The sequence below is a fragment of the Eschrichtius robustus genome, chromosome 20, assembly GCF_028021215.1.
Source record: "Eschrichtius robustus isolate mEscRob2 chromosome 20, mEscRob2.pri, whole genome shotgun sequence".
Taxonomy (NCBI): Eukaryota; Metazoa; Chordata; class Mammalia; order Artiodactyla; family Eschrichtiidae; genus Eschrichtius; species Eschrichtius robustus.
The window spans coordinates 55,919,888-55,944,039 of record NC_090843.1 but is presented as its reverse complement, the minus strand read 5'-3'; the positions used below and the strand labels follow the sequence as shown (position 1 = coordinate 55,944,039).

General features: G+C 48.2%; 1 protein-coding gene across 1 annotated transcript in view; it reads right to left on the bottom strand.

The window, feature by feature from the left end:
- The window catches only part of PITPNM3 (PITPNM family member 3), a 68,567-nt gene extending 46,218 nt beyond the window's left edge, over positions 1–22,349 (bottom strand). The window contains exons 1-3 of the mRNA XM_068531777.1: positions 22,322–22,349; positions 21,470–21,565; positions 12,426–12,533 (exon numbers count right to left, since the gene is read on the bottom strand). Coding sequence (XP_068387878.1) covers positions 12,426–12,533; positions 21,470–21,565; positions 22,322–22,349 — 232 coding nt within the window. The remainder of the gene's footprint in view (positions 1–12,425; positions 12,534–21,469; positions 21,566–22,321) is intronic.
- Positions 22,350–24,152: the final 1,803 nt, after the last annotated feature.

The following is a 24,152-nucleotide window of genomic DNA, read 5'->3' as shown; positions in this document are numbered from 1 at the left end:
AGCTGTGGAAACCAGAAAGGCTGTCCCTGGGCTGCAGAGCTTGTGGTTTGCCCGGTGCTTTCCCACCTGTTAGATCACTAAGATCTCACACCTGTGCGGAGAAGGGTGCCTTCACAGATGAGGAAGCTGAGGCTCAGAAGGATGAAGTCACTTACCCAATTTTATATCTGGTCCCTTTCAACGCCCTCACGTCTGCTGGGGGCTCTTCCCATGACCTCTGCCCCCTATTGGGGGAGGGGCTTTCAGAGCAGGGGCTTCCTGGGATGGCTCAGGCAGTGTGGGCAGTGCTCCCTGAAGTCGGGGGGTGGTCAGGGGCCGAGAAGTGGGGAGCAGTGGAAATGGAGAAGGGGTTGTTTGTAAGGGCTGCTGGGGAAAAGCGTCCAGAGGCTGGAGCTGACCAGTGCTTCCTCAAGCTCGGATGCCGGAGCCCGGTGAGGCCACCGACCTGGGCAAGAAGGAGCTCAGTGCATGACAAGGTAGGTGTGGAGCCCGAGCGGCAGGGAGCTGGTCTCCTCCGCCCAGCCACCGGCTCCGGCTCCAGCTCCGCCGTCCCGCACAGCCACCAGCAGGCGGGCGCAGCGGAGTCGGCGGTGAAGCCGGCTTCCTGATTAGCAGGCTCCCAGGACGAGGGTGATTAACCAGATGTGCCGCTGGTTCAGCCACTGTCTAAATGAGACCCCACTTAGCCTAAGCTTTCCAGGGCCCCTGGGCCCAGTAGGCTCGCCTCAGCTGGAGCTTTCATCAAATGCAGAAGCTGCCAGCAACTCCCACAAACACGACGGGCTACACAGAGAGGGCTGGGTACCGGGAGGGCAGGGCCTCTGTCGCCCACAAATCCCGCCCGTCCCAACCTCACACCCCCACGCACCTGAGTCCCATCATTTCCTCCAAGAAGATGCTTCCATATCCCGCCCATGGTTTCCTGCGTGATTTTATATTTCCTCTTTCCAATCCCCTTCCAACAAACCGTGAGCTCCCCGAGCGCAAGAGAAGCAAAATGTGTGGCCAAGGACAGAAACACTTTCACCAAACGCCTGAAACAGGAGGATGGGGCGGCTGCTGAGGGAGCGATTCAGGCAGACTGGGCCTCGGGGAAGAAGGAGTCGGGAATCCTCCTCCTGATATGCCAGAAAGGGTCTGAGCAGACCCCACGGAGCAGGAATGGGGGCAGCTGAAGCCCTGTGATCTGCCAGGCCTTGGGGGCCCAAACCAGGCTCTGGCCAGCCTGGTAACTCAGCTCACGAAGTGGGGCTGAGAAGGAAAGACCCATACACTACCCCCTGCCCAGGGTGCTCCCCAGATGCTGAGCCTCTGCTGAGTTGCAAGGTCAAGATTCACCCTCATCACCTCTCATCCGGCCCGTCACAACCCCCTCTACACTCATTCCCTGGTCCCTCCTACTGTCTTCTACACTGGCTTCCAGAAAGATCTCTCTAAAATGTAGCTCGTCCCTCCCGCTTAAACTATTCCGTGGGTCCCCAGGGGCACTCCTGATGTTCAAGGGCTTCCTCTTCAGCTCCCCCACTCCCACTTCTTCTCCGAGATCTCCCCACCCCTCTGGCCAGCCCCCCAGCCCAATGCCTAGCACCCCAACTTCAGTCAAGATGAACTCTGAGTAGCTCCCCAAATTTCCCTGCCTTCTCATACCTCCCTCCGTACCTCTGCACCTGCTGTTCCCTCTGCCTGCTGCACCCTCACGGGTCTGTCCAGAGCCCCAAAAGGCCTCCTTCATGCCTCACATCTCAGCTCCAGCTCCGTGTCCTTCTCTGATCCCTCTGGACCTTGTTCCCACTCTTGTTAGAGTAATTAGCTTACGGGCCTGGAACCGCCCTACCCCAAGTCTGGGAGCCGGTCAATTCTGAGTCCCTTTCTGAGTCATCAGTGTGTCCCCAGCATTGACCGGCACAGGCTCTGACACAGAGTAAGTACCAGTACGTGTGTCCTGAATGCATAAGTGAGGGAGGGAGGGCATGAATGTGTGAAGAACACCTCACTGCTTCGGGTTCAGAAAGGGAGGCAAAGCACCACCACCCAGAAAGGCACAGCTGTAAACAGACGGGCCAGCACTGCAGGGGCGGCCCAAGTAAGCAGTGCTGAGCAAGAGGGAGGTGGTCTGGGAGAGGCTGGGCCATCGGGGAGGCTCCCTGGGGAAGTGCACAGGATTACGAGAGCTGGAGAGGAAATCAGGGGAAAGGCAGGGGGAAAAGCAGGCAGAGCTCAAGTGGGCTTGAGAGTCAGCAGGCAGCCCCTGGGCATTTGGCTGGAACACAGTGTGAATGACAGCGGGAGGTACAGCCCAGAAGTCATGAATATCAGAGTAGAGATAACCTTGAGATCGCCAGATTTAGCAATGACCTGACAGCCCCTGTGTAGCATGCCTCATGGTAGTCATTCCAGGGCTGTTTGACTCCTGCAGGGATGGGGAACGTACTAACCCTAGACAATTATAATTGTTAGAAGGAAGGCTAGAACCAGGATGGCCTCACATGCCAGGCTGGGGGGTTTATACTTCCTTCTTTTTTTTTTTTTTTTTTAATTTTTATTCTTTTTTTTTTTTTTTTTGGCTGCGTTGGGTCTTCGTTGCTGCTTGCAGGCTTTCTCTAGTTGCGGTGAGCGGGGGCTACTCTTCGTTGCCGTGCGCAGACTTCTCATTGCAGTGGCTTCTCTTGTTCTGGAGCACAGGCTCTAGGCGCATGGGCTTCAGTAGTTGTGGCGTGCGGGCTCAGTAGTTGTGGCTTGCGGGCTCTAGAGCGCAGGCTCCGTAGTTGTGGCACACGGGCTTAGTTGCTCCGTGGCATGTGGGATCTTCCTGGACCAGGACTCGAACCCATGTCCCCTGCATTGGCAGGCGGATTCTTAACCACTGCGCCACCAGGGAAGTCCCACACAATTCGTATTTCTGATGGTTTCCAAGTGATGCTAATTGTGTTGGTCCAGGGACCACTCTTTAAGAATCACATATCTAGAAATAAGGGTATAAACTAGAGTCAGAGGGTGAGTGGTAGGAAGAAACAGCTCTCTGGAAAGCTCGAGGCAGAGAAATTGATCAGGGACACCTAGGCAGTGACTTTGTCTTCATGAGAATGTGGCCTTGATGACACTAAGTTTGTTTCAAAAACAAGAAGGGTCCTGATTGTAAAGAGTCTCTTAAGTGACAGCTCATAGACTATTAGCACAAATTATTCTGGAAGAGATATGTAAATCCGGAGCATAAAAGATTAGTGACACAGCAAGATCCAAGTGGAATTTATCCCAGGAATGAAAGATTGTTCAATATATGAAAATCCATCAGTGTAATATGCTGTATTAACACAATAAAGGACAAAAACCACATGATCATCTCAATAGATGCAGAAAAAGCATTTGGCAAAATCTAACATCCTTTCATAAAAGCTCTCAAGAAACTGGAGGGAATCTCTTCAACCACAGAAGGGACTACAACAAAAAAAACCCCACAGCTAACATCATATTTAATGGTGAAAGACTGAAGAGTTTTCCCCTAAGATCAGGAACAAGACAAGATGTTGGTTCTCATCATTTCTATTCAATATTATACTGGAGAGTCTAGCCAGGAAAATTAGACAATGAAAGGAAATAAAACGCATCCAGTTTGGACAGATTGGACTACCTCTATTTGGAGATTGTATATATAGAAAATCCTAAGGAATCCCCCCAAAATAAAACCAATAAACGAGTTCAGCAAAGTTGAGGTATACAACATCAATTTACAAAAATAAATTGTATTTCTACACACTTGCAATAAACAATCTATAAATGAAATTAAGAAAACAATTTTGGTTACAATAGCATGGAAAAGAATAAAACGCTTAGGAATGAATTTAACAAAACAAGTGTAAGACTTGTACACTGAAAACTATAAAACGTCATTAAAAGAAATTAAAGAAGACCTAAATAAATGGAAAGACATTGTATGTTCGTGCATTAGAAAATTAATATTGTTAAGCTAGAAATACTTCCACAATTGATCTGCAAGATTCAACAACAATCCCTATCAAAATCCCAGCTGGATTTTTTGCAGAAACTGATGAGCTGATTCTAAAATTCATGTGGAAACGCAAGGAACACAGAAGAGCCAAACCTGCAAGAAAAGAACTTGCAAAAAAAAAAATGTTGGTGGACTCCCACTTCCTGATTTCAAACTTACTACAAGTGTACAGTAATAAAGACTCTGTGGTACTGGCACAAAGACAGACATATATACAAGTGGAATAGAATTGAATGTCCAGAAATAAACCCATATGTTTATGATTAATTGATTTTTGACAGGCATACCAAGATAATTCAATGGAGGAAAGAATAATTTTTTTCAATAAATGGTACTAGTACCACTGGTTACCCACACGCAAAAGAATGAACTTGAATCCCTACCACACAAGCATATACAAAAATTAACCTGAAGTGGATCCTAGACCTAAATATAAAAGCTAAAACTATAAAACTCTTAAGAGAAAACATAGGGGTAAACCTTCATGACCTTGCATTAGGCAATGGTTTTTTAGATATGGCACCAAAAGCACAAACAATAAAATAAAAAATAGACAAATTGGACTGTCTAAAATTGTTTAAAATTTGTGCTGCAAAGGACATTATCAAGGAAGTGAAAGGACAATCTGCAGAATGGGAGAAATATTTGTAAATTATACAACTGATAAGGGTCTAGCATCCAGAATATATATAGAACCCTTACAACTCAACAATAAAAAGACAACCCAATTTTTTTTTTGGCCGTGCTGCATAGCATGTGAGATCTTAGTTCCCTGACCAGCGATCGAACCCATGGCCCCTGCAGTGGAAGCTTGGAATCCTAACTACTGAACCTCCAGGGAATTCCCAAGACAACCCAATTTTTAAATGGGCAAAAGATTTGAATAGACATTTCTTCAAAGAAGATGAACAATGACCGATAAGCACATGAAAAGAAGCTCAACATCATTAGTCATCAGGGAGATGCAAATCAAAACCACAATCATACACCACTTCACACCCTCTAGGATGGCTATAACCAAAAAGACAGACAATAACAGGTGTTGGCAAGAATGTAGAGAAAGTTGAACCCTTATAAAGTACTGGTAGGAATGTAAAGTGGTGCAGCCACTTTGGAAAAGAGTTTGTCAGTTCTTCCAAAAGTTAAACAGTTACCATACGATACATCAATTCCACTCATAGATATATACACCCAAGAGAAAATATGTCCACACAAAAACTTGTACACAGATACTTTTGACAGCATTATTTATAGTAGTCAAAAAGCGGAAACAACCCAAATGTCCATTGACTGATGAATGGATAACCAATATGTGGTATATCCATACTATAGAATATTATTGAGACACAAAGTGGAATGAAGTACTGATTCATGCTACAGCATGGATGAATCTCAAAAACATTATGCTAGACAAGACAGCAGCCACAAAAGACCACATTGTTTGACTTCATGTATATGAAATTCCAGGGGCTTGGGGAGAGGAAAATGGGGATTGACTGCTCACGGGTATGGGGTGTCTTTGGGGGGAGTGACAAAAATGTTTTAGAGCTAGATAATAGCGATAATTGCACAACTTCAATAATATATTAAAAACCATAAAATTGTACACATTAAAAGGGTGAATTTTATGATATGTGAATTATGTCTCAATTTAAAAAAGAATTTGGCAAGACCTGCTTTACTTGGACAATGTTAGTGACAGCTGTGTGTTTCCTTAGACAATTAGAACCAAGCTCGATCCTGCTGTGTTATAATCTCACTTATGGATCTTTGGCTAATTAACCCAATCTGAAGTGTGTGTGGGTTATTCCCATCCACATCTGACAGACCAGAAAACTGTGAAACTTAAAAGAACAAGGGGATAGAGACTCTAAAAAGCATGGAATGAGTCCATGACATCTATGAATCCGTATCAGATTGTTATGAAAAAGAACCAACCAGAGCACATGAAAATCAAAAGATGATTGTTAAAAAAAAAAAAGAAGAAGAGTTGATCAGAAGAACGGAAACAGCCAAAGAAGAGAAAAATTGGTGAGCTGCTGATTAGTTGGAAGAAAGGACTATTTCCAGAACCCAGCAGGAACCGAGAAATAAGAATAGGCAGGGCAAGTTGAGACATGGTTCCAGCAACTATCTAAGTTTTGGAAGGAGAAAACATAGTGAAAGAAATACTTGAAGAAATAATCAAAAGAAAATGTCACAGTAATAAAAAAAGAGGACACTAGGTTCAGACACAGCAAACAACAAAACCTCATCTGCAAACTTGGCTGTGACTTCAGAATGCAAAGAATAAAGCTTTTAAAAACTGAAAGCTTCAACAAGAGGGAAAAACAGATTATCCACAAATTTGCCCCAGACTTCTCACCAACAACACTAAATGCGAGAAGGCCATGAGGAGTGTCTTCAAAGATAGTTTGGAATACTATTCTGAATGCAGGCAAACTTGCATCCAGGTGTAAAGGCAAAATGAACACATGCCGAGAAATGCAAGGACTTGGAAAATGACTATCCCTACCTGACACTCCCTACCTGAAAGAATTACTTGAGGAGCTATTCTAATTAACAGAGGAAGTAAATCCAAGAGGAAGTCATGGAACTTAAGAAGCAGCGGTGAAAACTATACACTAAAAAGGGTGAATGCTGGCACTTCCCTAGCAGTCCAGTGGTTAAGACTCCACGCTTCCACTGCAGGGGGCGTGGGTTCAATCCCTGGTCTGGGAACTGAGATCCCGCAGGCCAGGCTAAGGCACGGCCAAAAAAAAAAAAAAACAAAACAGGGTGAATGTTACCTAATGTAAATCATACCTCAATACACTTAACTGAGGAGGGGGAGGAGGAAAGGGAAGGGGGAAGGGTGGGAGGAGAAGGGGGAGGGGATTACAGCGTTACAGTCAGGATCAAATAAGAAAGCCTGGATCACTCTTACCACTCAGCATCTATCTGGAGATCCTGTGCAATGCAATTGAATAAGAAAAATAAGTAAGCTGGGTAAATATTGGCAAGGATATAGCTGTTGAGATTTGTAAACAGTGTGACACTCTACCTAAATAAACCCAAGAGATTAACTGACAAACTATTAGAAAATAAGAAAATTCAGCCAAGTGGCAGGAATTCAAGAGACAAAGATTTCAAATACATAGCAGACAGATAATTTATATCCAAAATACAGGTAAAGAACTGCTAAAAGCCAATAAGAAAAAGACAGTTCAATAGAAGATGAACAAAAAGCATGATTAAGAAACTCAGAAAAAAAGAAAACAGAGTTGGGAAACACATTTATGGAAAGATGACCACTCTCACTGGCAATCAAGTAGGGACAAAGCAAAACAAGAAAATGTCTTCATCCGTCAAGTTGACGATATCAAGTCTGGTGACATTGTGAGGAAATGGCTCACCGAATCCACAGCTGGCGTGAATATAAATTCGCAGTCTTTTTGGAAAACTGTTTAGCAGTATCTATTACAAGTTTCAACGCTTACACTCTTAACCCATGTATCACTGTTTTAATGATGAAAAATTCCAATGTTTATCACTACACAGTGGTTAGATAAATTATGGTACATCTATTGTGGAGAATACTATGGTACAGGTAAAAATAATGAGTCAAATCTATAAATACTCATAGGAAAAGCTCTCCTAGATCTACTATTAGATGGAAAAAATAAGTTAAATTGCAACAATGACATCTAATATCTATCTCTAGAGAGATACCCTCCACGTTGATAAACTTTGAAGTGAGGTCTGCAATTGAAGAAGTAATTAAGGAAGACTGGTTTATTTGTATTGATTATTTGTATTGTTTGTTTGTTTACAACAAGAATGTATTCAAGTGGGAATTCCCTGGCGGTCCAGTGGTTAGGACTCTGCGCTTTCACTGCCGAGGGCACGGGTTCAATCCCTGGTCAGGGAACTAAGATCCCATAAGCCACAAGGCGCAGCCAAAAAAACAAGAGAAAGAATGTATTCAAGAAATAATATGGTTATTTGTACACTAATGTTCATAGCACCATTATCCACAATAGCTAAAAGGTGAAAACATGTCCATCAATAGATGAATGGATAAACAACACATGGTAGATACATGCAATGGAATATTATTCAGCCTCGAAAAGGAAGAAAATCCTGTCACATGTTACAACATGAATGACCCTTGAAGACATGCTAAGTGAAACAAGCCAGATATAAAAAGACAAATTCTGCTTGATTCTACTTATATGAGGCACCTAGAGTGGTCAAATTCATAGGAACAGAATGTAGAATGGCAGTTCCCAGGGGCTGGGGGAAGGGGGAATGGGGAGTTATTGTTTAATGGGGACAGAGTTTCAGTTTGAGAGGATGAAAAAGTTCTGGAGCTTTTTCATCCTGGTGGTGATGATTGCACAACAGTGTGAATATATTAATGCCACTAAGCTGTACACTTGAAAATGGCTAAAATAGTAAGTTTTATATTATATATTTTACCAAATTTTTTAAAACACTACATAAAAATAACAAGACAAGCAATTGTAAAAATAATAATAAGGTGGACTGAGCTGATGCCAAAGGATCCCTTTCCATTAAAATACTGGGCAATAGGGACTTCCCTGGTGGCGCAGTGGGTAAGACTCCACGCTCCCAATGCAGGGGACCCAGGTTCGATCCCTGGTCAGGGAACTAGATCCCACGTGCATGCCGCAACTAAGAGTTCGCATGCCACAATTAAGGAGCCCGCCCGCCACAACTAAGACCTGGTGCAACCAAATAAATAAGTAAATATTAAAAAAAAAATACTGGGCAATAAATATCCAAAAGAAAAAAGTAAATATGTAACCAAGCTCAAGATAAAGAATGGATAATATACAAGTGCTAGAAACAAAGAGGGAACTACAATCCAGACACAAAAGCAGCAGCTAATGTAGAGAAGACCCCTGGAAGATTCAGGCGGATAAAGGCTCCAGGGCTAGAGGCTGAGAACAGTACTGCTGTCAACTCCACAGGCTTGGCCTCAGCCTGTGGGAGGTGGGGAGCTAGAGCAGAGCCCCCTGTGTAGTAGGGATCCGTGAAGGGCTGCTCCACCCATAAGGAAACATTAAAAAAAAAAAAAATCCTCTGGGGAAGCAGCCAAAAAACCATTCACAGACAGTGGGGAAGAAAAAAGTCGCGCTTGAGTAATTAAAACCCTAAGCCCTTGCCACCTATGGGTGTAGGGTCTAAATTTACACCACTCAAGTAGAATGGAACCGCAAAGCTGTAAATTTAGCATATAAAATGTCCACGATTAGTGAAACACTCAGGCCCAGCACAAACACAAGACCAATCACTAGAAGGACGTTTTCAAGACCTGGGGGACACAAGATTCCCATAGAAAAGAAAAGGGTGGGGTGTTGACCAAGATGAGTTCACAATAAAAAATGAAGAAGCAAAACCCATGAGGTACAGGTAGCATGTGCGCAGGTACACACACATGCACACACACATACCAGAATCAGCGCCCTCAAGAACTGGAGATACCAGAGCAGCCTGAACATACCCATGCAACACAGGCTCCAAATGACTGAGATTAAAGATGGGCCATAGAACATAATTAAGGTTCAGAAGGAAGCAGCTCAGCTCCATCTGGAACTTGCAGAGCATTAAGTGGTTTTGAGATGTCCAGGCAGAGGCAAGTAGGAGCCTCCTGAGAATATGAGTCTGGAGCCCAGGGGGTAGGTCTTGGCTAGAGATGAACTTGGGGGTCATCACCAGGGGTAGCTGTGATTGGCCAGGGCCTGAACCATGGGGGGGCTGTCTCTGCAGTTAGCCCTGCGTTTAAGGGCAGGAATGTAGAAGGAGGCAGCGGTAGAGCTCGATCTATAACACCAATTTTTATTGCAGCCTTTTCCAGAAAGTGTTTTCAGAACTTCCTCTCCCCGAAGGAGTCCCCAGAGGCTCTCTCCTCAGGCCCCTGACTCAGCCTGTCTTATTGCTCTGTAGCCGTGGCCATGATCCTCTTCCTCTCTCCTGTGAGCTCCTACAGGGGTAACAAGGCCAGCCTGCTTGTCTTTATTTCCCCACCATCCTGGGTTGAGCCCATGTCTCGGCTCCAGAAGTGGCTGCTGGAATGAATGAAATCGGCGTGTGTGTTCTGCCGTGTTGTGGGAATTCACATCATGAATCCACAGGGGAATGGGGCTCAGAAGGAGCCAGAAACACGGCTGGTTTCCTCTTCCTCACCCCTGCTTCTCTCTCTCTCCCTCTTGCTCCCCATTTCATACTGGGAGGAAACAGCATCAATTCTTGGACTCAGGCAAGCCACTGCCCCTAATCCAACCTCTCATGACCTCCATGATGCATTTGTTAGAACTGTATTTGTGCAAGATCTTTCACTCTTCTTTCCCCCTTCCCACGTTATAATGACCAGGCACTGAAGGCACTTTGCAAGTATCAGCTCATTTAATGCGTGCAATTTGTGTGCTAGCCCCATTCTGCAGATGAAGAAACTGAGGCTCTGAGAGGTGATGTGACTTTCCTGGCCACAAAGCCATGGGGTGGCAGGGCCAAGGTTCAAACCCAGACCTCTTAGATCCCAAAGCTACGGTTTCAGCCTTGCCCATCGACCTCCATCTGCTCCCCCCTCCCCTGCCCTCCCAGCTCACACTGCTTCTCACTCACCACCTCCTTAGCTCTCACTGTGTCTGAGTCGCACATTCCTTGGCAGACAGGCGCGGGTTGGGATGGGAGGGGATGGCCAGATGGGTGGTGAGTACAAGTCTCGGTTTGTCTTTTCATCACTCCAAGCATTGTCCCGGGGAAGCACTTGGAGTCCATGACCCCTTCTGGGCCCCCTCCGGGTTCCTGGGGTGAAGGAAAGAGTAAACAAAGGGTCCATCTGCAAATGAGTAGCAGGGAAGACTGGGAAATTTCCTCTGGACTGGTCTTGGGTACCAGACTCAGAGCCCACTCGTTCTGTGAATGTGACAGTGGCCCAGGAGGGCCTTGCCTTTAAGACTCTGGGTTGCTCGGACTTGACTTTGCCGGGGCTCAGAACGGTGCTGAGCCTCGGTGCAATTTGGGAAGCAAAGCCCTGGTCTGGGAATCAGGAGGCTGGAGATCTAAGTGTGACGCTGCCCCCGACTTGGAGGACCTTGGGCAAGATGCAGCTCCTCTTGAGCCCTGGGTGCTTCACTTGTAAAATGGAACAGTCACCCCAGGCCTGTCCATTTCTCAGGATGGGCAAGCTGGTACGGGGCGGGCTGTGAGCCAAGGAGGCCGGGATGGGGGAGGGTAAGAAAAGGAACAGATGCTGGGGTAAGACAGCTACCACCAAGATGGTCAACACCAAAATGGTCATTCTCTTGGGCTAGGCCAGGACTGTCTCACTGAGCGTCTCCTGATAGGTAGCCTGGCCCAGACCATGACAGGAAAGATGGGGCCAAGAGAGGAAGGAAAAGAGGCGATGGGGAGGAGGGGAAGTAGGAGGAGTGATATATTGGGTGGGGAGGAGGGATAGAAAAAGTTAACAGAAGCAGAGGCACCCTGGATCCTGGATAGGGTTCTAGCCCCAGCTCTGCTCCTCACTCCTGTGTGACCTTAGTCAACTACAGCCCCTCTCTGAGCCTCAGGTTCCCCATGTGCCATCTCAGATTTTATGAGCTCCTTGGTTCCATCCTCCACTTGCCTTGTGAAGCCTGGGTCCATAGGTTCATTGTCAAGAACGCTTCCTTGAGACCCCCTCTCTTGCCTCCTTCTAAAATTCCTGCCTCTCCCCTCTGGGCCCAACAACCCTCAGCTTAAGGGTTGACCCCCTTATGTTTTGACTTACACTCTGTGACACATCACAAGGCAGAAGCCTTAGTTAAATCACCTTTGGTCCCTCCTACCAAGCACTTATACATAGTAGGTGCTCAACGAACATTCTGTTCGTAATATGAAATGGTCAGACGGACAGAAGGATGGATGCCTAAAAGAATATGCCTGCTTTGTCTGCGGATTAAGCTCCTGGTCAAAACTCCCCTCCTTAAAAAGCCTCTGGACGAATCCCCAGCCATAACCTTCTTCAACAATTTAACCAAAGGAAGTTACAACCCCAGCTGCTGCCCCTCTCCCCTGCCCATTCCCAAAGGCTTTCCAGTTGCTACCCTACCTTAACTAGCAGATTCCAAGGAGCTTGGACCCTGCCACCTGCCCTTAATTACCCATGCTCCTGGGTGGTCATCCAATGAACACAGGAAGCTCTGTTGAAGTATCCCAGAGTTTTTCTGCCACAGAAAACCCTGCAGAAGTCCCCATGAGGATTCCTGCAGGTCATAGAATTCAGGGGTTGTAAGCGAAGTTCCCAGACAGATAGATGACTCTTCATAGAAAACCCAGGTTCTAGCCCCAAATTGCCATCACTTCAAACTGCACACTGTCCGCAACACACATATGTATACACCCAGCCAGGAGAGAAGCAGAATCTTACCTTGATGCTCCTCGAGTTTCCCCATGGTCTCGATCTGCTCCACCAGGTCATTTGAATTCCACTGGCTCATCCCAATGAGGATGGCGTTCTTCCCTTCAGCCACCTCCTCTGTGGAAAGAAGCAAAGATGGGCATGAGCTGGCAGGGCTGTGTAGAGGTAGCCCTAACAGGAGCCTATATCTCAGGGAGTATTTATTTCTTCCTTTGAGTTGAGGAAGATGTCAACTATTGAAGGTGTCTATAGTTACAGACAGGTATAAGACATCCAGGCATTTTTCACTGCAAGAAGGCATTGTTGTTATACCCTACTGGGCCTCCACATGTTACAGCAAAAAAAAGTAACAAGGGAACAGTCATGAGAGAGGCTGAAAACTCATAGGAGGCTCCATTCCTAGCAGTAAGAGTGGTATTTCTTGAAAGGCAGTGTGTTTGGGAAGAAAAGGTAAAGCCTTACCACTAGGTAGCAGTTGTTCTTTGGGTGAGTTACTTGGCTTCTCTGAGCCTCAGTTTTCCTATCAGTAAAATGGGACTGGCAATGTCTAATCATAGAGTTGTTGTAAGGATTAAAGGAGATAATGAATATAAAGGTCTTGGTGCACAGGGGGTGCTTACAGATGGGAGACATTAAGGTTACTTCTTCACATGAGGAGTGAGTTGCCATCCTTATTTGAGCAGATCAGGATTTGAGTGGTGTAGGAGCAGCTCTGGAGTAACTGAGAGAGCAGAAGACTTCTGCCTCTAAGCAAGCCTTAAGCTATATGGAACCCTTAGCCCACATCTCAAACTTATGAACCTCTTAATGCTTCCATTCTCCCTTTAGTCCTCCCCTCAACCCTGTCTCCATCCTTGCCCTTTCCCAGTCTGAGCTTAGAGGAATTGGTGAGGTCATATTCCCTAACACGCTGAACACAAGCCCCTGGGTCCCACACATCAATTACACATATCTGGTGCAGTCCCTCATCCCAGAAAGGGACATTTCCTCAAGAACAAACCCACAGGAATGCCCCCTCTCTCTCTTTAAAGAGACAGGCCTTCCTGGTGAAGAGCTTTGTGCCTTTTCTCATAGAACAGACATTAAAGGGTAGTGAGGAGAATCCCTAAGCTCATCATAACCGAGAATAAAGAGATAAGACCCATTTCACTGCCAAAGAACTTCACAGAGCCGATGGAACCAATATGGTGACTCTAAAGCTTGGGGATCTGTCCAGAGTTCTGAATTACTTAAGCTCAGTAATCCAGACCCCATCTCTGGCTGGGACACCTCCTCCTGCCTTATTTGATTATTTTATGTGATCTATTTAACACCACTTACCAAATCCTTACTATGCACTGAGGTGCTTATAAGTGTTTTACAAATACAAATTCATTTAATTCTCATAACAACACTAAAAAAGTACAATTATTATTATCTCCATTTTATAGACAAGGAGACTGAAGCATGGAATAGTTCAGTAACTGGCCGAAGGTCACTGGCCTGAGCCAGGATTTAAACCCAGATATACTATTTCAAGAGTCCTAAAATCCCACCCTCCTGATGGCCTGCCTGCCCTGGACATCCTGTATTGGCTGCCCAAGCACCACACACAACCAGACAATTTCCTGAACCCGGTGTGTTCCATCTGGGCATGGTTGACGCCTCTAGGCAGCGTCGTGCTCTGGGCAGAGCCCTGCCTGGGTTCCAGTCCTGAGCTGCTACATGTGACCTGTACCTTTACAGATGTCCCTCAACTGTTCCTATTCTCTTATTGCTTAAATGGGAATGACAGCTCTGGTTCCACAACTCTTTCTAGCAAACTTTCATGAGGACAACTGACATAGTAAATTTGAAAAGGCTACGCAAGCCAAAATGCTGTAAACAAATATCAGGTAGTAGTATTCTTGGGGAAGCAGGATCACCAGGGGGTTAAGAGCTCCATTCTGGGGTCAGATTGACTCTTTGCAATCCTGGATTCCAGCACCATTTGCTAGCTGTCTGACCTCGGACGGTAACTTATGCTGTATGAGCCTCCACTTCCTCATCTATAAAACGATACCATAGTAATGCCCACGTCACAGAATTGCTGTGAGGATTCAATCAGACAATGAGATAATGAAGGTAAAGCGTGTGTAAGCATGACTAGCACACAGTAGGAGCACAGATGTGGATAACAGCACAGGAAGATGATGGTACCACCACTACCACCACCACCAGAGCATGTGGAGTTATGCCCCGGTTCCAGTTATGCTGCTGCCTACCCCTTATGTCATTTTGTCCCAGCTTCGGAGCGGGGTCGTCAGGGTCAGCCTGTAGCCCACCTTGAGTGCCTATGTCTCCTGGCTCAGTTACCCAAGCATGCAGTTTTCTGCTTGTTCGTTTAACATTCGTTCTACAACGCAGGGATTCCTGAGCAGCTGCTGTATGCAGTGTGAGACACGACCTCCATCCTGTAGGAATTCAGCTTTGTGAAAAAACACAATGGGAAATTGACACAGTCAGATGAGTGAGCTGGGGCTCCTGGTCCAGGGCTGGGTATACAGCAGGTGCTTACACGTCCTAGATCCTGGATTTTCTATAATGCGTAATCCCTATCCCACGGTGTATGTGAGGCTTTCAGAACCCCGAGAGGCTTCAGCATCTTCTCCCTCTTCCTTGTATCTGTATGACCCACCTCCATCTCTCCCTCTCTGTCTTCTGTCTATCTCTCTAGGAAATGTATCTCCTCTCAGACTCTCCCCGTGTTCCTCTCTGCTTGATGCCCATCCCTGACCCACTCAGTCCAGGTCCCTTTCCATTGATCTCTGTCCCTCTGGGTCCTGGGGTTTCTCTGTCTCTCTGCCGTGTCTGTCCCTCCCTCTGGGCCTCGATCACGATTACTCTTTGCTCTAGCTCTGTCTTTATCCCAGAACCTGTCTCTCTCCTCTCTCTGGGTGGCTGTGTCTCTTTCTTGATCTCTCTCCTTCTCTGGGCTTCTCTTTCTTTCTCTGGGTGCCTGGCTCTCAGGAGCTTTCCATCTCTGCAGGCCTTCTTGGTGTCTCTGATCTCTCTCTCTCCTGGGTCACTGTCTCTCTTTCAACTCTCTTGGTGTGGCTCTCTTGGCGTCTCTCTTGGTGTGTCTGTGTGTGTGTGCATGTGTCCCTCTCTCCCATCCTCTCTGAGTCTCTCTTGCTCTCTCTCCCTCTCTGCTTTCTCGTATTTTCCCTGGCTTCCTTGCACTCTCTGCGGCTCCCCCCGCCTCCGCCCCAGGCTTCAGCCTGCCTGTCTCTGCAGCTGCTCCCCGGCCCCCCACCTCACAGACGAGATTTCTCTCCCTCTCTGGGCCGCTCCTCTGCCCCTGCGCTCAGTACTCAGCCTTAGATCTTCACTCTGGCAACAATGGGCTTGTCCCCTGAGTGGCAGCAAGAAACACACACACACACACGCACACAAACACACACACACACACACACACACGGAAGCAGCAGCCGAGAAAGCTCCTTTTGGAGTCACTCAGGAGAACGAGGGAGACGCGTGCCTCAGCTCTGAGCCTCTGCTCTGTTTCCCCTCATTGTAGTACGAGACTCCCATGGAGGCCAAAGGCCACAAAGGGCTTATCTGAATAAATGTCCTGGTTATTGACTTTGCTTTTCGACTTCTGGTGACTGTTCCCTATGTGCCGATGCTCAACCCTGGTGACCCCTGGTGTGGACAGAGTTTTTGCATCTACTTCGACCCCCCCTGAGCCCCAGTCCTGCCCATTCTAGGTGCCAGGCTCAGCCTCACCCAGCAGTACCACGCCCCTGGCCTTGACCTCAGACTGACTCCGACCCTGAACAAAACCTGGATACAGTGAAAGCCTTTCTTCCTACCCTGGGGGCTCTGTGTCTGCTGGACCCACAGGACTTCAAAGCGGGTAACCTCCTTGTCCCGTGCTAGGGAGGCTTCAGCTGCAGCTCATGGAGCCAAGGGCTCGGTCACCTTCGGCCGTCAGCCGGTCCAGGTCCCTCCATCACTCCTTGCCTGAGGCCTACAGGCCAGTCTCTCCACGGACCAGATATGCGCTGCTCTGGGGCCTCTGGGACACAAGATTGCTAACCTCCGCGACTGGGGACCGATCGCCCCATGCCCCACCTACGGCCGTACCACCACCCTCTCTTCATCGCAAGGGGGTCCCCACCCAGCCCATTCCCAGAAGCCTTTGGGGCAGCTCCTTGGCATTTGCTTCTCCACATCCCCTCCCCTAATGAGAGGGAGGGTCAGCGGTCAGCGACACACCTGTGCTTTGCTTCTCCGAGGGCTCCTTTGCCCAGCTTCCCAAAGCGACATCCTCCACTCCAGCCACGAGACAAACCCTGTACCCCTGCTGCGCTCCAGAGGGGGGACCCGGGGTCCAAAGGCTCAAGACGCGCCTGAGGTCAGACAGTGGCCAGTCACTGCCCCAACCCTGAGGAAAAGCTGGCTGCTCTGACCCCAGATGACCTGCGCCACTTCCCTCTACTCTCAGAGATTCTGAGTTCGGCGTCTCCAGTGTCCTGGAGCAGGAGCAGGGGTCCACAGGGCCGCTCCAGAGCCTGGGCAGGAAAGCACACCCAGAGGCTACCGGGCCGGGTCTGCCCCTCCACCCCGCACATCGCTGAGCATGCGCCCCCTTGCTCACTCTGGCCACGCCTGCCTTCCTATTCACTCCTCTGGGAACAGCTTCGCACTGGCTGTTCCCGCTGTCCGGAACACTACTCCCCCAGATCCTCACCTGCCTGTTTCTTGCTATGCAGCTCTCAGGTCAAGGCCACATCCGCTGGGGGCCTCCAAATTGCCCGTTCACTCTATCACAGTCCCTTATGTTATACTGGGGGGGGAGTGCCTCCATTTTTTTTAAACGGCATTACTAAAGCTATCACTGACATTCAATACACTACACGTATTTAAAATGTACAATTTGGGAATTCCCTGGCGGTCCAGTGGTTGGACTCGGCGCTCTCACTGCTGAGGGCCCGGGTTCAATCCCTGGTCACGGAACTGAGATCCCGCAAGCTGCGCAGTGCGGCCAAAAAAAAAAAAAAAAAGTACAATTTGATAAGTTTTGACCTATGTGCACACCCAGGAAGCCATCACCCTAATCAAGATAGTGGACATATATCCATCACACCCAGAAGTTTTCTCCTGTCCCTTTTGATCCCTCCTCCCCACCCCGAGGCAACCACTGATCTGCCCCTGTTGCCATAGACTCGTTTGCATTTTCTAGAGTTTTCTATAAATGGAATTATAATATGCACTCTTCCTCAGTCTGACTCTTTTTCACTCAGCACAATTATTCTGAGATTCATCCGTATTGTTGTGTGTATCAGTTCATTCCTTCTTATTGCCAAGTGGTATTTCACGAATACTGAATACGTGAATGTACCGCAATTTGTTTATTCATTTACCCATTGATGTGCATTGGGTTGTTTTCACTTTGGGGGGATCATAAATAAAGCTGCAATAAACATTCAGGTACATGTCTTTAGGTGGACATATGTTTGCTTACCTCTTGTGTAAATACCTAGGAGTGGAAAGGTGGTTAACTATGATTAACTTTTTAAGAAGCTGCAATCTGTTTCCCAAAATAGCTGTCCCATCGTACGTTCCCACCAAGCAGACTTTAAAAGTCCCAATTCCTCCACATCCTGGTCAGTTGTCTTAATCAGTCCTTCTAATAAGTATGAGGCAGTTTCTCATTGTGGCTTCACTTTACCTTTTCCTAATAACTAACAATGTTGAGCATATTTTCATTTTTCACCTTTCATTTTTCATTTATCTACCTTCTTTGGTGAGGTGTCTATTCCTCTGCATTATTTTATTTACGGAAACTATCAATAGAACTCACTTGCTTGTACGTTGTCTTCCCACCCATCACCACTAAACTGTAAGCTCCATGGGGGCCAGGACAGTGTCCCCTTGCCCTGCATCCCCTACACCTGGAATAGGGGGATGGACAGATGCTCAATAAGTACTTGAGAGAGTAAATAAATGACTCTGAATTCTAGCCCCTGCTCTGCCTGACCCTTTGTGTGACCCTCAACAAGTTTCCCAGTTCTTTGGCCTCAGTTTTCCAGCCTGTAAAAATGAGGTCAGGGTGTTGAACTCAAAGACCTTGAGGGCCCCCTAGCTCTGACATGGGTTTGAGGCATGTCCCCTCTTGGCCACCATGGGTTTCCCTCACTCTGCACTCCAACCTTGCTAAACTGTGGCTCCCCAGATACCCTTTGACTGTATTGACAGGACAGGGAGTGGTGCTTCTTCTAGGTCTGGGAGCCTGGACCCCATCACCCATCCTGCAGCATCCAATCACGGGTACCAGCCGCCCTGAGGCCCCATGCCTGCTGCCACAGCCCAGGGAGCTGGCATCCTGCCCAGGGGATTGTTATGGTCCCGGATAGCTCCATACTCCTACCTGACTTCCCCCCAGTCCCTCCCATGCCTTACATGCACAACCAGAGCCCCCAGAGCCTAAGGGTCTTCCTCTGCTACTAGACCATGAGCCATGAAGGTCTCTTGTCCCACCAGCTAAACCCTAGTGCTGGACAAGTGGGATGGAGCTGAAAGAAGAAAGGGAGGGAGGAGGGCCCCATTTTCAGTAATAAGTCGAAGAAAAAGGCCTGACCTGGACACTAAGCTCCTGGGCTCCAGCCCCTCTGCCCCCACCTCGCTGTGTGATCTTGAGAGGTCCCTTCCATGCTCTGGCCTCTGTTCCTGACAATGTGGCTCCACCACGGCTGGAGGTGGAACTGCAGAGGCAGCAGGATGCAGGTGGGGACAGAGACCACACCCAGGCCAGGGTCAGGGCTCAGCCTGGGCTGGAGAACAGAGGCAGGGAGGTGACCCTTCAGAGCACGCCCAGAAAGCCGGACACTCATGGCCTGGCCCCAGATGCTGAGAAAGCTCTTGGGAGCAGAGAAGGAGGATGGCTTTACCTCTTACTGCCCTGAGCGGAGGAAATACGCAAAAGCCTTGCCCAGGGAGACCACAGGGAACAGACAGGAGGTGAGGAGTTGGCAACGCAGAACCAAAGAGGTTCCAGCAGCCTGTGGGAGGGTCTTGGGGCTGAGCGCTACAGATGCTCTGGGAGAGGTGACATAGGAAAGGTTCAGAGACATGAGGTTCAGAGGTCTGGTAGGAAGTGCTGAGAGGTGGAAGACAGGGAAAGAGATGGGAGAGTGTGTGATCCTGGGATAGTGGAGAGAAGGAGAGACGGAGGTGAGGAGAGCGGGGAGGAGATGAAACAAAGGAATAGAAGAGAAGGTGGGGCCACCCATAAGAGAGGAGTGAGAGGTGAGGCCAGTTTAGGAACTGCAGACAGAGCAGTGAGATCATGGGGGCAGAGGACAGAACGCTGAGGGTCCGCAGGGAGGGAAGCAGGTTGGATCCACAGCTGCTCAAAAGGAAAGCAGGTGCATAAGGCCCATGGGGATGGAGATGGAGCTGACCGGTGCCACCCGCAGACGCCTCCCGCAGGGAGCCATCATCGTCATCTGCGAATGCAGAGCCCTGATGAACTACAAAAATATTTTAAATGAAAGTGTTCTAAGCATCAAAATATTGAAGCCGTTGTTGTCACACTTTGGGTTAGTTGCTATGGAGAAAGTCAGCCCCGGCTGCCACTCCAATCAGACGCCAGTGGGAGACAGGAAAGAAGCCCCAAATGGGCTGGTTTGGGGTTGGCATCAGGGAGGGGGTACTCCATCCAGAGTCAAGAATGGGGGAGGCTCAGGCTGGGGCAGTGTCCCACTGCCCAACCCCACCGTGCCTCCCCGAAAATCACCTGAACTGGATACAGTCTCCATTTCTGGAGGCACCGAGCTGATAGGGAAACTGAGGCCCAGAGAAAGTGAAAGACTTGCCCAAGATCACAGAACGAGTCAATGACACGGCTGAGACCATGTCCCAAGTGTCCTGCTCTGGGTCCTGGGGTCTTGCCAGCGCATGCTCTGTTTCTCTTTCAAGACCCCATTCAGCCAGTACTTCAAAGCTGGCCCCATCCCAGAAGTAAGTCAATCCCCCAAATATGGTGACTTCCCAGAGTGGAGCTGAGCCAGCCAAGTGAGACTCGGGGACCCTCCTAGCCTGGAGACCCTCCTAGGCTTGTGCGTCTCACCCACCCTGGCACGGCCCAGGCCAGCATGACTGTGAGGGTCCTCTCTCCTGAAGTCCAGGCAGACTCTGCCTTCCACTGGTCCCCTGCCCTGCACGTCCTCATCTCTGAGACCGTGCTCTCTGCCTGAAATGCCCACCCCATCTGGTGCCCTCTTCTCCAATCCTTGTAATGTTTCTTGTTTTCCCATCCTCACTTAGATAGCGCCCCCTGCTATGTCCGGCAGGCAGGCCATGCACCCAGCACTGAAATGCAGAGCTGATGTCCTCCCCTCCCTCGTCTCTCCCCTGAACATCTGCAATAATCTAACTGGTCCGCATCTCCACTCCAGCTCCCCCTCCCGTCTGTAGGCTGACCTTGAGAGTCACCTACTGGGTCACATGCAGCCTCATCTCTCCTTTCCCCCTCCCGCACGGGCCTCCAGTCCCCGGAAGGCCCCCTCTTTCCTGCTTCAGCACCATCATACCTGCTGCGTCTTCTGCCTAAGGCTCTTTCCTCCCACTCTTCTTCTAGCCAGCTCCTATCCTCAGTGCTGCAGAGAGGATATTAAGGCCCTCCCCAGCCTAAATCAGGTACCCCCATCATCACTCTTTCTATTAACACTTGGTGCTTTTTACTCAGCGGTATTAGTTCCCATTTGTGACTGTATTTTTCTTTATGTAATTGTTTGACGTTTGCCTCTCCCACTAGACTATCAGCTTGATGAGGGCAGTGGCCACGCCTATCTGTTTACTGCAGTATGGTAAGCGCCTGAAATATTGTAGGAACTCAGCAAATATCTCAAAGAGTGAATGACTGGACGCTGAGCCCCAGCCCTGAGGGGACTCACAGATTGGGTAATAATGAAGCACGGAATTGCAGTGTCTGAGTGGGGAGAGATACTAACTCCCAACAGGGATCCCCTTCTTGGAGCTTCTAAAAAGGTCACCCAGACAATGATGGGACAATGAGATTCACTCACCTCTAGCATCAAAGAATTCATCATCAGAGCTTTCCACTGAGTCGCTGAGGACATTTCGAAGGTGCCAGGGGGCACCACCGCCCGGGGGAGGGCCACCTGCCAAAGGAAACACACCTGTTAGCCAAGCTTGAGGCCGTGTCCTGGCATGAAGGAGGTAAACCCAGACTGCCCCTGGACCAAGGTTTAGTCGGCATCCTGCACGTCCCTGCCCTCCTGACTTCAAGTACACAGCACCTCACAGAGCCCTTCCACCGCTGTGCTTTCATTTAAGACCCAAATTCCTTTCTGAGACGGCTCAGTGGGGCAGGAACGAGGGTGCCCATTTTGCACACACCAAAACCGAGACCAGAGGTAGTTAAGAGATGTTGCCAAGGTGACACGGTGTATCAGGAAGTATCAGGTAAGTTTTGCTGTGTTAATAAATCATCTTAAAACAATAACGGGGGCTTCCCTGGTGGCGCAGTGGTTGAGAGTCTGCCTGCCAATGCAGGGGACAAGGGTTCGAACCCTGGTCTGGGAAGATCCCTCATGCCGCGGAGCAACTAGGCCCGTGAGCCACAATTACTGAGCCTGCGCGTCTGGAGCTTGTGCTCCGCAACAAGAGAGGCCGCGATAGTGAGAGGCCCGCGCACGGCGATGAAGAGTGGCCCCCGCTCGCCGCAATTAGAGAAAGCCCTCGCACAGAAACGAAGACCCGACACAGCCATAAATAATAAAATAAATAAATAAAAGAACGTGAATTTCTTAAAAAAAAAAAAGAATTAATTTAATTTAATTAATTAAAAAAGAATTAATTTAATTAAATTAATTAAATTAATTAAAAAAAATAATAACGGTTCATTCCTCACTCACACACAGGTAGGAAGGGGGCTCTGGCCATGGCGGTCACTCAAGACTCTGGCCATGGCGGTCACTCAAAGACGCCGCCTTATGATGCCAGCATCTCGAATCGAGACTTGAAGTTCTGCAGAAGCTGGGGAGGAGAGCACAGAAAGGCACGCCCAGTCGTAAACGAGTCTTCCCACACGTGACAGACTTCTGCTCCTGTCATTGGCCAAAGCAAGTCACGTGACCAAGCCCAGCTTTAAGAGGGTGGAGGGAGGAGAAGCAGACACCCGGAAGGGCACTAGTGATGTTTGTTGCACGAGTGTGCAGGCCAGGGAAGGACTGAAGCCTCCCCTGGGGAAAAAGCCCCACACTAAGAGAAGGGGGACCTGAACTTGAGTTCCACCCCGTCTCTGCCACTTGCAACCTCTGCGGCCATTTCCTCTCCATACCACAGCCTCAGTTTCCCCTTCTACAAAATATCGGCAACAATCAAGCCCGAGCTCGAAGGATCAGAAATAACGCATGCTCAGCACCTCTGTTTCGGGGGGCGCTCAGTGATGGTGACTGCTATTATTATTAATACCTGCAGAGGCCAGGACATGGGGCTGAGAGGTTCTCCAGAGCAGGCAGGAGCAAGTGCACATAGAGAACGTGGCCCCTTGCCCTGAACTCAGCCTCAACGCACCTCCTGCCCCGTGACCAGAGGGAGGAAGGCCAGAGGCAGAGCTGGGTCAGAAGCCTCTTCCCCTGCCCCCCATTCTCAGAGCCCCCTTTACTTGGCACTTTGGGGCTCTCATGGAACCAGCTGGCGCCCGGCACATCCAGGAACCCCTCCACCTGCTCCCTGGACACGTGCACTACTGGAGATGGCAGATGAATTCCAATCTAATTGTAAACATTAAAACCATATAAGTGTTAGAAGAAAATTGACCTGGTAATTTTCCTGAGGAAATAATCAGAGAAGTATACAAAGATGGCAATATATAGTTGATCATCTTGGTGTTCTGGTAATACCAGTAAACTGGAAGAAATCCCAGTGTTCATCCACAGAGGACCAGACATACATTCATACACAGTCATCAAGGGAATTCTTTGCAACTGGTAGGAAAATCAAGTAGCTCCTTATGTATTGACATGGAAAGATGCCCACGGAGTATGGGTAGAAGAAAACAAATGCACACTGGTCCCAGAACCGTAGGTATCTTTTGACCCCATTTTTGAAAAATATACTTATACCTGCACGCTGAGGATATGTACAGCATGTAAGTTAAGAACTCAGGGTCTGAGGTTGGAAGAGGCCTAGATTCAGGCTCAGGCCCTTTCCTCTTAGAAGCTGTGTGATGTCAAGTGTGTCCCTTCACCTCTCTGTGCCTCATTTTCCTCAGCTATAAAGTGAGGAAAGCTCATACCTGCCCCATGAGCTTATTGTAAAGATGAAATAAAATACATCGAGGTGCTTAGCACAGGGCCTAGCATATAGCAAGTGCTCACAACAGTCATTATTATATAAATATACTCACACATGCATTAAAATGTCTGGAAGGACAGGCACCAAAACATCAATAGAGATTATCTCTACAGAGTAGAATTTGATAAGAAGCAGGGGAAACTCAATTTTTACCCTGCACATATAATTTCATATGACTATTAATTTTATAAATTCATCTTATCGGTTCTAAGACATACATTTTTTTCACACTTCAACATCTTTAAAATTGGGGTGTGTCTTACATGATGGCATGTCCTCATTTAGTTGGCATTGTTTATTCTTTCCTGGGGTATAGAAAATAATGATGCATCTTACAATTGACTGCATCTTAATTCAATGGAAAACAGTAAAATCGCCATGCACACA